Below are 13,356 nucleotides of genomic sequence, written 5' to 3'. Positions count from 1 at the left end.
TCAATACTTTGGCCAACTGATGCAAAGAACTGACTCATTGGAAAAGACCCTGATGCTGGGAAATATTGAAGGCGGGAGAAGGGGATGACAGAGGATGAAACGGTTGGATGGCATCACCGACTTGTGGACATGAATTTCAGTAAGCTCCAGGAGTTGGTGATGGACAGGGAAGCCTGGCGTGCTGCAGTCCATGGGGTCACCAAGAGTCAGACACGACTAAGCAACTGAACTGAAAGCTGAATCACTCTGCAATACACCAGAAACTAACATACCATTGTAAATCTACTATGTTTCAATAAAAATAAAGTCCTTACTTTCATATACATTTTTAAAAAGATCGCTCTTCATTATGAAGACCTCCAGGCATATACAAGTGAAGACTTGGGCAGTGGGTCCCCCATGATAACAGTTACCAACATTCTGCTTTTCTGCCTTCACCTCTTCCCATCCAATCTCTTATCATTGTTGTGGTTGTTAGCTTCATAATTCTTTAGGAAAGAATGGCAACCCACTCCAGTACTCTTGCCTGGAAAATCCCATGGACGGAGGAGCCTGGTGGGCTGCAGTCCATGGGGTCGCTAAGAGTCAGACACGACTAAGCAACTTCCCTGTCACTTTTCACTTCCATGCATTGGAGAAGGAAATGGCAACCCACTCCAGTGTTCTTGCCTGGAGAATCCCAGAGACTGGGGAGCCTGGTGGGCTGCCGTCTATGGGGTCGCACAGAGTCGGACACGACTGAAGCGACTTAGCAGCAGCAGCAGCAGCAGCAGCAGCAGATGTACTGAAATGCACAAATCTAACAATTAGCAAAATGTATTTTACTTAGTACAACTTAATGTGTGCTGCTGTATCTGTTTCCTTTTGTGTTATGTTTGTTTTCTTACTTTTCTAAAAGTAAGTTCTTATAAAACTAAAAAGTAAGTTGATAACAAGGGGGAAACAAGCAGCAAAAATGAGGATTAACATATTTAAGACCTATTTGTACCTCCCCTCCATTCAGCAACAAGTCCTCAGGACCCCCACATTCCCTCTGCTTTTTCACACACCTCTCCTGAGTAGCCAGGTCTCTCAGGATCCTGGGAGGGCTGGGTGGCCTTCTCGTGGGAGGAGTCCCAGCAACAGGACCCATGAACACAGCTAGGCCCAGGGCTGCATCCCAGGCCAGCAGCCCTAAACCCAGTCCCTGCACCTCTGGAGGAGCCCTCACACTGCCAGGTCCATAAGAACCTCTGTCTTCACCACAGCAGGGGCCTCTCTGGGACCCTACCTGGACCAGTGCACGGCAGGGTGAGGCCTCCTAACCCCGCCTGGGGAGGCTGGCCCCAGGAGAGGTTGCCCTGGTGACCAGCAGAGGCTCCTCCCAGGGTTACTGTGGGCAGCCACGTTGCCCAGCAACCAAGTGGCAGCGTCCCTTGAGCCAGGACCACAGCTGTGCCCAGCCCTGTGCGACTTCTCCCAGGCCTGGGGGACCCCTGGGGCCCTGCCCTTATTCCCCAAGACCAGGACAGCTGCTGCCTCTGATCACAATGAACATCATTCTCTCCAGGTAAGCAGCTCCACTCTGGCCCCAGCTGAGAGGGAGGGGGGCAGCCAGGTTCTCAGGGCCAAATTAACTGAGACAGAGGAGGCTGCCTGGACTGCTGAGGGGTGGTGGTAAGGATGCTCTCCTGCCCGCACCACATCCCCCTCAAGGTTAAGGGACCATGGGGGCTTCCAGACTCTGGCCTCCATCTACTTCTCCAGCATTTTTGCCCACAGACCTGGGGTAGCTAAATTTACACGGTCCACTCCAACTTCTCTAGCTCATCTCTACCTAGGAAACCCCTTTATGCTTCAAAACCCCACCAGGCATCATCCCTTCTGTGGAACTGTTCCCATCCCCACTGCCTGCAGCCTGATTTGATCACTGCTTTCTCAACTGCCTGTCCCTTAGCCAGCTGTTCCCACACCTGGATCCTCTGGGGATTGCAAACTCTGGACCACCTGATGTGTTTATTTACAAATGTAACCCCTGGGCCCCACTCACAGGGAGTCTAGGTCACAAGCCTGGGGGAGGGTGGGCTGGGATTCTGCAGGCTTAACTTGTGCCCTAGGTGATTCTGATTGAGGGGGTTGAAGGACTCCACCTGAAGGGACAGAGAATGCAGCTGGCTGTGTGACCTGGAGCAAGGTGCTTCACCTCTCTGGCCTCCATTTACCTTGCTTGCAGGGTCATGCACATGATGGGCACTGCACCAAATAGGGTTTCTGGGGAGGACAAAAAGCCCTCCTCCCAGCTTCCAGCCTTAGAGATACCATTAGAGGAATGCTCGGCTGGGAGGTTTGGTCAGAGACGGCTAGGGCAGCAACCACCTGGGATGAGGGATGAGGAGAGGGTGCAGTGGGGTAAGAGGGAGGCGAGTGTCTGAGGCTGTGCCACTCAGCTGTCTCAGGAAGACAAAATCCAGCAGGTCCTCACTCACTCCGCACTTCTTCATGGAACACCTTTGATGGGCAGGCTGCTGGCTAGCAGCACATAAAAAATGAGTCAGCAAGCCCTCGCCCCCCACCCCTCTGCATAACAGGAAGTGATAAGTACTGAAAAATGGTGCGCCACAAGGACAAACAAGGTCCAGGGCTGGGAGAGGCAGGAGGGACACAAGGGCAGAGCACAGGGTCTTTAGGGCAGTGAAACTTCTCTATGATGCTGTGATAGTTGGAGACAGGGCATCGAACATTTGTCAAAACCTATGACATGTACCACACCAAGAGGGAACCTTCAGGTAAATGAGGGACTTTAGTTAATACGGATGTATCGCCATGGGTTCGTCTTTTGTAACAAAGATCCTGCAGAAAGGAAGGCTGTTAATAATAGGGGAAACCACGTGCTAGGGAACGGTTTGTGGGAATACTCTGTACTTTCCACTGTTTTTCTGTAAACCTAAAACTATTTCCCCCCCAAAAAAGTTTATTAATTCCAAAAATAAAAAGCTTTATGATGCAGAGAAGGCAGAGAATTTCAACAGCTCAGGAAAAGACAGAATCAGGGAATTTCATAGAAAAGAGGTCACTGCCCCTCAGGATGGCTGGAATACAGACCAACTCTACTGGGAAGATAAACCCCCTCTAAAGGATCTCACGGTGCGAAAGACCAAGTTAGGAGACAAACCCACGCTTGCATGCCTGCCTGGCCACTGACCAGTCCCATGACCCCTCTGGCCTCCGGCATCTGCCTTGCTGGCCTGACCCAGAGACTGTGGGTATTATCTTGGGGAGCAGGCACCTGGGCCAGGCCTGCCACTGAGGAGGAGGGCCGTGGGTGGGCGATCCCTGTGTCACTGAGTGACCTGGCTGGGTATCACTGCCCAGAATGGCCCCTCAGGCCCCTGCCTCCCCAGGGACAGCCAGGTGCGGGTGATGGAGGACACAGTGACCAATGCTGAGAAGTCTTTCGGTCAGTTCTGCTCACTGCTGGCCGCCTACACCCGCAAGACAGCCCGGCTGCGTGACAAGGCCGACCAGCTGGTCAAACAGCTCATCGACTTCGCCAATACAGAGAACCCAGAGATGCGGGCCACCCTGAGGAACTTCGCTGAGGACTTGGCCAAAGTGCAAGATTACAGGCAAGCTGAGGTGAGCAGGTAGCTCCAGAGGACCCACTGCCCAGGGTGGGGGGCAGTCTGAGGGTTGGTGCAGCCTGGTGGGGTCCATAGTTAGTGGATGCATCTCCTGCAAAGACAGCCCCAGAGGAGCCAGGGTGAAATCTTAGTTTATAGAACTGAGAGCCTGGAGGCTTGTGCAAGACAAGAAAGATGCAGGGAGTCAGGAAAAGAATTAACCATGGAAACTCCATGTGGTGTATATACAACGGAACACTACTCATCCATAAAAAACACCAGTAACACCATCTGCAGTAACATGGATGGACCTTGAGATTATCATACTAAGTGAAATCAGAAAGATAAAGGTAAGTGTCATAAGATATCACTTATATGTGGAATCTAATATATGACACAAATAAACATCTATGATAAAGAAACAGACTCACAGATACAGAGGACAGACTTGTGATTGCCAAGGGGGAAGACGTGGGAGAGGCATGGATTGGGAATTTGGGATTAGCAGAGGCAAACTATTACATATAGGATAGATAAACAACAAGGTCCTACTGTAGAGCACAGGGACCTATACTCGATATCTTAGGATAAACCATAATGGAAAAGAATGTGTAACTGAGTCACTCTGCTGTAGAGCAAAAATGAACAATATTGTAAATCAATGTTTAGGGATGGACTAGGAGTTTGGGTGGAGAAGGCAATGACATCCCACTCCAGTACTCTTGTCTGGAAAATCCCATGGGCGGAGGAGCCTGGAAGGCTGCAGTCCATGGGGTCGCGAAGAGTCGGACACGACTGAGCGACTTCACTTTCGCTTTTCACTTTCATGCATTGGAGAAGGAAATGGCAACCCACTCCAGTGTTCTTGCCTGGAGAATCCCAGGGATGGGGGAGCCTGGTGGGCTGCCGTCTATGGGGTCACACAGAGTTGGACACGACTGAACTGACTTAGCAGCAGCAGTAGCAGGAGTTTGGGATTAAAATAAAATGAAATAAAATAAAAATAATAATCTCCAGCCAGCCCAAAAAATCCCCTCTGCTATGGTAGAGAAGACTGAAACAGCTTTTCTATTGAATAAGCATTAAACCAGAAGACAATGCATGTTGCAGGTGATCAGATAAGTGATGGCAAAAACAGAGAAACCTTACTCCCCGCCAAGTGCACTCTCTGGAGATAGGAGATGACGGTTCTCAGGGAGGGGATGCCCTGAGAACAGGGAAGGGGACAGTGCCTCTGTCACAGAGGACTTCCTAATTCTACCCAGTGATTAGGGGGCCAACTGGGCTGCCCAATCATCTTTATCCAGAGAAAACTAAAACCTCTTTCTAACAAACAGGTAGGTACAGCCTGGAGCCAGGTGCCTGGCAAACTTCCTGGAGACACTGTCCTCCTGATGTTTACAGTTCAGAGATGACTGGCCTGGCCTGGTTATAAAACCAGCCAGAGGCTTCTTCAGCTTTTAAAAGGTTTACATCCATCTCAAAGGGACAGAGAAAGGATCTATAACTGCCAAGTTTTTCCAAAGAAATGCTGTACAGAAAGGGAGGGGAAAATGTTCCTTTCCCTTTTGGCATTTGGGGAAAGTATTATTTTTTTTTAGATTTGCATTTAGAAGAGCCACAAGCCTTGATGGAGGAGAAGGAAGGGGTTGGGTAGGGATTCCAGATCCCCTGGCCCATCTGTCAAGCCAGACTCAGATCTTATTAGAAAAGCATATTTTGGGGCAATGCCCTGGACATGCTGAGTCAGAACCTCTGGAGAGGGGGTGGCTGGCGATCAGGGTTATAAGAAAAGCCCTTGGAGGGACCCCTACGCCTGCTTAGTGTGACATCCACAGGGTAAGCCCTTAATCCACACCAGCTTTAACTGGACTGTTACTATTACCGATAATGTTTACTAAAGTGTCTAGCATTGGGCTCGCACACAGACACTGACCCAGGGGCGTGAAGTGTCCCCCTCACCAACCCTGCCAGTCCCTGGGGCTTCCCAGCGTGGTCCACTCTGGATTCTCTGCTAGTTTGTATTTCAGGTGACTCTGTCAGCCTCCCTGGTGACAACTTAAGGCAGTCTGGAGAAATAAAATGCACTGGGTCCCACCCAGTTGCTAAGAAACCCTGGGCGGGTACACTCCTTATACCCATTTTACAGGCCAGGAAACGGGGCTCATCGAGAGGAAATGTGTGACTGTGCTCTTGGGAGGCACAGCTCTGAGCCCAGGCTGGTGCTCGCAACCCCAAGGCTGGGGGATGGCCCAATGTACAGTCCTGGGTATGCAGTCAGAGCACTATAAATGCAGGCCAGGGATCGCACAGCCTCTCAGCATCTCTCTGGCTCCACCTGTTCTGACTGTGTGTGTGTTTATGTGCCCCCAGGTAGAGAGGCTGGAGACCAAGGTCGTCAACCCCCTGAAGCTCTACGGGGTGCAAATAAAGCAGACCCGGGTGAGCAAGGGCAAGGCGCTGCGGGGTGGGCCCCCACTCCCTGCGGGGTGGGCCACAGGGAGGGAGACACTGGCTGGGCTTGGGCCTCGGGAAACCACCCTCCTCTTCCTTAGGCTGAGATCAAGAAATTCAAAAGTGTCCGGAACAATGAAATCAAACAACTGGAAAAACTGGAGAAACTGAGGCAGAAATCCGCTTCGGATAGACAGACCATCGTATCCCTCCCGAGGCAGGGGCCGGGGGTGGGGGCCGGGCCAGTGTGTCCCTGCACCCTCTGGGTGGGGGCTGCGTGGGCCACCCCAGGGGATGCTGGGTAACCTGGATCCCTAACAAAACCGTTCTCAGTCTCAGGTGAGCGTCACAAATCTGTGTGAGGAAGGCAAGCTCACATGCAGGTAATGAATAGACTCACAAAATGGCAAGGTGAGCTCTACCCAGGCAGGTGTGTGCAGGGCCCTGGGCTCAGGATGGGAGGATCAGAGGTCTTGGGAAAGCCATTGGTTGGGACTTGGGAGACCTGGGTTCTGTCCCATCAGCAATGCTACTCAGGCAAGTCGACGAGTCACTCCTCACCACAGCCTGCTTCCTTGGGGTTACCTACTTACTGCTTGTAGAAGGCAGGCACTTGTAGATGAGAAAATGGAGAAAAGTGACTTGCCCAAGGTCACAGAGAGCTAAGGGGCCAACCCCAACTCACCTCTGTGTGCTCCTTCACGTGCCAGGCCTGCCATGGAGTCAGGCCATAGAGATTAAATCAAAGCAACCAATAAAGTAATCAACTAAAATCGTTCCACATGTAGGAATTAATTATCAGCAAATGTGGAGTACCTACGGAGAAGGCAATGGCACCCCACTCCAGTACTCTTGCCTGGAGAGTCCCATGGACGGAGGAGCCTGGTAGGCTGCAGTCCATGGGGTCTCGAAGAGTCGGACACGACTGAGCGACTTCACTTCCACTTTTCACTTTCATGCATTGGAGAAGGAAATGGCAACCCACTCCAGTGTTCTTGCCTGGAGAATCCCAGGGACGGGGGCGCCTGGTGGGCTGCCGTCTATGGGGTCGCACAGAGTCGGACACGACTGAAGTGACTTAGCAGCAGCAGCAGCAGTGGAGTACATAACTGGTTATAGTTAGAGTAATAGCTCAGCTGCACCCACTCTTTCATTCTTGGAACAATCCTGCAAAGCAAGCCTTATTACTGACCCATGTTTGCAGGCAAGTACATTGAGACTCTGAGAGGTTAAGCCACTTGCCTGAGGTCACACAGCTAAGCGGGTCTGTCCAAGTGGCAGCTGCCCCTTTTGCTGTGGTCCTACTTGGCCATTCCTTCGATGACCAAATTGGCAAGAGGTGCCCATTACACAGGACAGCTGGCCCAAAAGTAGGGCAAAGGAACAGAGAATGATCCAGAATGGAGTCCCCATGACACTTTCTATCTCTGGGGCCAGGCAGAGACCAGCGTGCAGAGGGCCTCAGTGGATGCCAGCCGCACCTCCCACCAGCTGGAGGAGACAGTGGACACCTTCCAGAAGCAGAAGCTAAAGGACATTCAGGTAGGGGTGATCGGTCCCTGGTCAGAAGTACTCGGGCTGTTTCATGTGTGAACTTTGGTGTGTTTGCTCATGTATGTCTGTGTATTTGTGTTTGCACCTGTATGAGTACACATGTGTTCCCTGTGACAGTGTGTGTGTGACCTTGTGCCCGCCCAATTCTCGGGGCCCTGACTCCCAGAACAGTAAATCCTGGCTTCATCCTGCCGTGGGCGGTGAGAGGCCGGCTGCTTGGGCAGCTGTCCTGCACAGCTGTCTGCCCGGAAGCCAGCACTGGCAGCCCTGCCTCTCACACCCGGCTGGCTCCCTGCCTGCCAGGAGAATTGGGCAGTCTGTCTCTCCCAGGCCCCTGCCTTTCCACACAGGTCCCTCAGGGCTCACCCTGACTGCCTCCTTTCCTCCGTAAACCCCCAGTCACACATAGCCTTCCTCCTTCCACCCAGACCCCACCCAGAAAGGCCCAGCGCCCCAGCTCTTACCAGAGGCCCCAGGGAGTCAGGATCTTTAAGGGCAAGATGGTCACAGAGGCCCCTGCACCCACTCTTGACCCCTTCTTTAATCCATTTTCCAAATTGCAGCCATAGGAATCCCAAAGGCAGCTCTGATTTGTCACTGGTACGGGTTTAACACTGTTCTGTGCTTCCCTTGTTCCAAGAAGAAAAGCTGAAATCTTCCCAAGGTCCCAAAAACCCCAGTCCAGACGTCCAGCCTCATCTTGGACACACCACTCCAAGCCCACCTGCACCACGGCCTTTCATAACTCAGGGCCTTTGCACAGGCTGTGTCCTCCACCGAGGAGCTCTGGCATTACTCTGCATCGAGCCCACACCTCCTTGTCCTTCAGAGAAACTCGCTTGCACCCTAGACCTGGTCCGATCAACTGTTAACACACACCGATCCCCCCCTGGCCTGGGCAGGGGGTAGGCACAGTTATCCCTGAGGGTGCGTTCATTGTATCTTTAATTCACTGGTGAATCTAACACATGTTGAATACGCACTATGTGCCAGGCACTATGCTTGAGGCTGGGGACACCACAGCCAGCCAAGAGGGGCCCTGTCCTGACAGGGATGACACCTTGGGGGAGACAGATCATGAGGAGCCCTGATGGGGTGGTGGAAAGTCTGGGAGAACTTGCCGTTCCATGCCTGCCTCCCATACAGTCAGGGGCCCTGCCTGCCAGGGCCCCTTCTGGGTCCCGGGCACGGCACTCGGCGAGTACTCGTAAACGTTGGGGAAGTGAATGAAAGAAGGAGCGAATGAAGCGAGTGAAGGACTAATGAGGACTGCTCAAGCATGCGCGTTGCAGGCAGAACCTAACTCCACCAGCACGCCCCTATTCAACACCTGATGCGGCCGCGGCCGGCGCCCGCGCACACGATTCTCCACGGTCAGAGGCCAGCAAAGCGCGCGGGCGACGCGGGCGTCCTTCACATCTGGGGGATTCCGTCTGTAAGAGACACTTCCCCGAACCAACAAATTTTCCAGAACTGGAAATAATCATACCGTTCTGTCGGTTTTACGTCACACTTCTAATGAAATATTTACAAATGAACTCTGACGCCGAGAGAACAGAAGCCCCGTTTCCAAGCAAGGGGGTTCGTTTACCCGAGCGGGCGTCAGGAATCTCCTGGAGGGCTCCTTAAAACGCTGCCGAACGGGCCCGCCTCAGGGTCGCAGCCAGTGGGCCCCGGTGGACCGGGAATCTGCATCCCTGACAGGCCCCCAGGTGGGGCCGGCGTCGACGAGGTGCCCACAGGGCGAGGGCCGCGGCCCTGATGGAACCTCTCACAGGTCTCTGTGACTGGGACCACTCCTGTCCCTCCCGTGCTGACGAAGAAACTGAGGTTTGAGAGGGAACGTCATTCCCTCGGGGCCAAGCGCCAGTGAAGGGCAGGAGGAGGCCTCACCTGACCGCCCGCACTGCCTCCGGCAGGGCACGAGGGAAGGAGGCGGGAAGCAGGGATTTCCAGCCCGCTCTTTGCCTCCCCAGGCCCTTCTCCCAGGTGGCTTTGTGGCCCCTGCTGGTCCTCCGCCTTCTCCCAGGTGGCTTTGCGGCTTTCTCTGGTCCGCCTGCCCCAGGTGCTTCCCATGTGACCGGAAGAGGAGAGTTCCCAAACTGCAGAGTTCCTGCCTCAATACCAAGCATGTGCCCTGATGATGCTTCCCTCACAGTGGGAACTTGTACTGAACACAGCATGTAGGAGGGGCCTGACACACAGTAGGTGCCTCCTCTTGGGTCTGGTCCACAGTAGGCGCTTGTGCTGGGTTCACGGCACAGCAGAAAACCCCAGTGGGGCCTGAGACACAATAAGAGACTGTATTGGACATGACATGTAGTAGGAGCTTATCTGGGCCCTGCACAGAGGAGGAGCCCCCACCAGAGCCAGCAACGCAGCAGGAGCTCTGTGCGAGTTTACTGAGCCAAGCAGAACCATCTGATCTAGAGAAGCAAAACTCTTTATCACTAATAACATGTTGACAAAGTGGTGCATCAGGTTGTGGGGCCAGTGGGCCTGGCAGTGTCTTACCAGCAGCACCCCCCCATCCTGTAAGGCCCACTTCCAGTCTGTGGGTGACAGACGCTGCAAGTTTGTAGCTGTCAATTTGCAAACACCAATCCTTGGAGTGAGAGAAACAAGGGCCGAGTGAGGAAGCCCAGCTGGACAAGAACTGAGAAAATGACACCCTTCAGAAAGTCCACAAGACCTCACACATTTCTTGAACAACCCCTGTGCAATTTTTGAACCATGGGAATGCATTAACAGTTCAAACAAAAATAATTAGAAATAATATATTGAAATTCCCCACCTAGGACTTGCCCCCTGGTTGATCCACATCTGAGGTGAGCCCAGAACAGTCCTTCTGACAGTGTTACTTACGTGATCTGGGTTTCTCTCCCCACAGAAAATTTTTTCTGACTTTGTGACCATTGAGATGGTCTTCCATGCCAAAGCAGTGGAGGTGTATTCCAGTGCCTTCCAGACTCTGGAGAGCTATGACCTGGAGAAAGATCTGGAGGTGGGTCACAGACACCCCATCTCCTATTTATGGGGTGGGGCTGAATTTGGGGGCATTTTTGTCTTTTTTTTATTGAAGTATAGTTGATTTACAATGTTGTGCCAATCTCTGCTGTACAGCAAAGTGACTCAGATTTACACACACATACGTTCTTTTTTAAAAATACTCTTTTCCCTTTTGGTTTATCCCAGGAGATTGGATACAGTTCCCAGTGCTATCTAGTAGGGCCTTGTTGTTTATCTATGCTATATATAATAATCTGCCTCTGCTAACCCCACACTCCCCATTCATCCCTCCCCCCTCCCACTCTCCCTTGGCAACCAGTCTGATCTCTATGTCTGTGAGTCTGTTTCTGTTTTGTGGATAGGTTCATTTGTGCCATATTTTAGATTCCACAAAGAAGTGATATCATATGGTATTTGTCTTTCTCTTTCTGGTTTACTTCACTTGGTATGATAATCTCTAGTTGCATCCATGTTGCTGCAAATGGCATTATTTAGTTCTTTTGTGGCCGAGTAGTTGGTTTTGTCTTGATAGAATCAGTTTTTGTTGGCAACATTTTGTAATTTCTCGAACTTTGAAGGCTTGTTTTAATGAACTCTTTTAAATATCTGCCCCTGGGCACAGAACCAGAGGTGGAAAATTTCCCCAACACCATCTTTATGGACTGTTCGTATCACCATCACCTGGGTGCTTAAAAACAAATGAAACAACAACAGCAAAAAGCATCTCCAGGCTGATGCCTGCTGTACTTTGCATGTAGACTAAGTGCTTATGGTCCTTATCTGATGTAATTAAGATCTAACATTAGCCTTCTGAGTTATCTACAATGTCCCGTGCCATACCTCGTGGTCAAAGCAGCGCAGCGATTGTCTTCCATGATTATCTTCTGTGGTTCTAGGGTTGGCGGGTTCAGCTGGGTCATCATCACTTGGGTCTTTCAGCCACTCTGTAGCTGGGGCTGGAGTGGTTTCAAAGGATTTCTGTGTGGCTGTCATCTGGGTCCAGGACATGATTCACAAAGTTCAGGGCAAAATGAAGACACTGGCCCTTTGTTCAGTAATCATTAAGACTTCCAAGATAGCAGAGTCCTTCCGAGCTGGGAACCTTGGAATAGTGCATGAGCTGTACCCCTACAAGGCCCACCCTGTGTGGTCTGCAGTGGGGTCTGCGACCAAATAACTGCCCATGGCCCCTCCACAGGGTGTAGGCTTCCTCACATCATGGTGGCTGATCCAAGGGTGAGCATCAGAGACAGAGCCAAGTGGATACTGTGTCACTTTTATGACAGGTCTGCCACATTCTGTTTCTTGAAGTGTGTCACTAAGGCCATATTCAAGGGGAGGAAAATTGTAGTCCAGTTCCTGATGGGAGAAGTCAAAGAATTTGCGGATGAGCTTTAAAACCATCATAGGAGGGTCAGTGAAGATTGGTCTGGCTCTGATGCCTTCACTCATCTCTATTCTTGTGATGGGGGGAGTGTGATCTCTAATCTTCCTGTGGGACTATGGACTTGTTACCTAGCCTCTCTGAGCCTCAGTTTTCCCATCTGTAAAATGTGATGATAATACCCACTAATACCAGTCTGCTGCAGATCATATGGCTCCAAGATGGACCTGGTGCAGGTGGACGTCCTAGCAGTGACCTCTGCACCAGCCTTTTGGTTCTGCCATCTTTCCTTCCCGCTCCCACCACTTTGTTTCCTGAGTAGATCCAACCCTCCTGACAGGATTTTAGAGCCAAGATGCATGGAGTTTATGGGCGTTACGATGCTCGGCCACCACTCATGGATACCACCCTGTCCCCAGCTCTCCCATGGTCTCTTGCCCAGGTGAGTACTGGGTGGGGCGTGAAACCTGTGACAAGGTGAAGTGACCAGAGACCAGAGGCTGGCTGAGAATTCAGGTCTGAGAAGGAGGTGCTGCTTGCGGGGGTGGGAGGGTGGCCCTGAGTCTGACCTGGACCATCCTGAAGCAAACTCAGGGAACCACAGTGCGGGAACGAAGGGTGTCTCATGCTTTCTGAATAATTCTCTCCAAAGGCAGTGGAGGAAGTATGGTCCCAAGCCAGACTGCCTGGGTCCAAACGCACTGCTCCCAAGCTGTGTGACCCTGGGAAAGTTCCTTAACCTCTCTGTGCCTTAGATTCCTCACTTGCAAAGTGGGGCTAATGACAGTAACCCCTCAGAGGGTTGTGGTATTAGGTGAACACATCTACCTGAAGCACTTAGTAAATAATACTTGTCACCATTATTATTATTACTGCTATTGTTGCTGTGATGATGATTTTAGTATTATTGTTACTGTTATTCTTATTTAGAGTGCTCAGAGCACCATACGGAGCCAGAGAAAAGAAGCAGTGAGTGAGGATGACTCTGCTGAGGAGGACCCCATGGAGAACCTCAGGGGACAGGCACAGAGGCTCCATCAATAGAACAAGAACTCCCCAGTCGGGATTTGGGGCTCACACTGGACCCTCACAGGCTCTGCCGTGTGCAAGTCACGTGTTTTCTGAGTCCCGGTTTCCTCATCTGTACGACAGGGATCATATCCCTTGGCTCACAGGCTGCCCTGGGGACCAAGGTGCCCAGCAGGTGCTCAGTAAACATGGGTGCCTCTCACCCTAACTTGTACTAGGTCTCATTTCCTGTCTTATGACCAGGGCTCCAGCGTGTTTAAGCCTATGTTAATGTTGAGAGTTTGATGTTACTGAACCAAACTCAGGTTCACTTGCCTGTGTGTGGTA

The 13,356-nt window shown here is 51.7% G+C and overlaps 1 protein-coding gene across 1 annotated transcript; it reads left to right on the top strand.

The window, feature by feature from the left end:
* The first annotated feature begins 1,529 nt into the window (after nt 1–1,529).
* CIBAR2 (CBY1 interacting BAR domain containing 2) lies at nt 1,530–13,090 on the top strand. The gene is made up of 9 exons (XM_055553944.1): nt 1,530–1,549; nt 3,381–3,615; nt 5,973–6,041; nt 6,155–6,256; nt 6,387–6,392; nt 7,491–7,595; nt 10,498–10,611; nt 12,341–12,442; nt 12,931–13,090. The coding sequence occupies exons 1-9, from the start codon at nt 1,530–1,532 to the stop codon at nt 13,042–13,044; spliced, it is 867 nt and encodes a 288-aa protein (XP_055409919.1). The 3' UTR covers nt 13,045–13,090.
* The last annotated feature ends 266 nt before the right edge of the window (nt 13,091–13,356 follow it).

This window comes from Bubalus kerabau, chromosome 17 (assembly GCF_029407905.1).
Source record: "Bubalus kerabau isolate K-KA32 ecotype Philippines breed swamp buffalo chromosome 17, PCC_UOA_SB_1v2, whole genome shotgun sequence".
Lineage (NCBI taxonomy): Eukaryota > Metazoa > Chordata > Mammalia > Artiodactyla > Bovidae > Bubalus > Bubalus kerabau.
The sequence above is the reverse complement of the archived record's forward strand: the minus strand, read 5'-3'. Positions and strand labels throughout refer to the sequence as shown.

What these genes read in the sequence shown, in the direction of transcription:
- CIBAR2 (XM_055553944.1), top strand. Translation starts at nt 1,530, where the DNA reads ATGAACATCATTCTCTCCAG. An exon ending in TGCAAATAAAGCAGACCCGG is followed by an intron (nt 6,042 to 6,154) that starts GTGAGCAAGGGC and finishes CCTCTTCCTTAG; the next exon opens with GCTGAGATCAAGAAATTCAA. An exon ending in TCCCATGGTCTCTTGCCCAG is followed by an intron (nt 12,443 to 12,930) that starts GTGAGTACTGGG and finishes ATTCTTATTTAG; the next exon opens with AGTGCTCAGAGCACCATACG.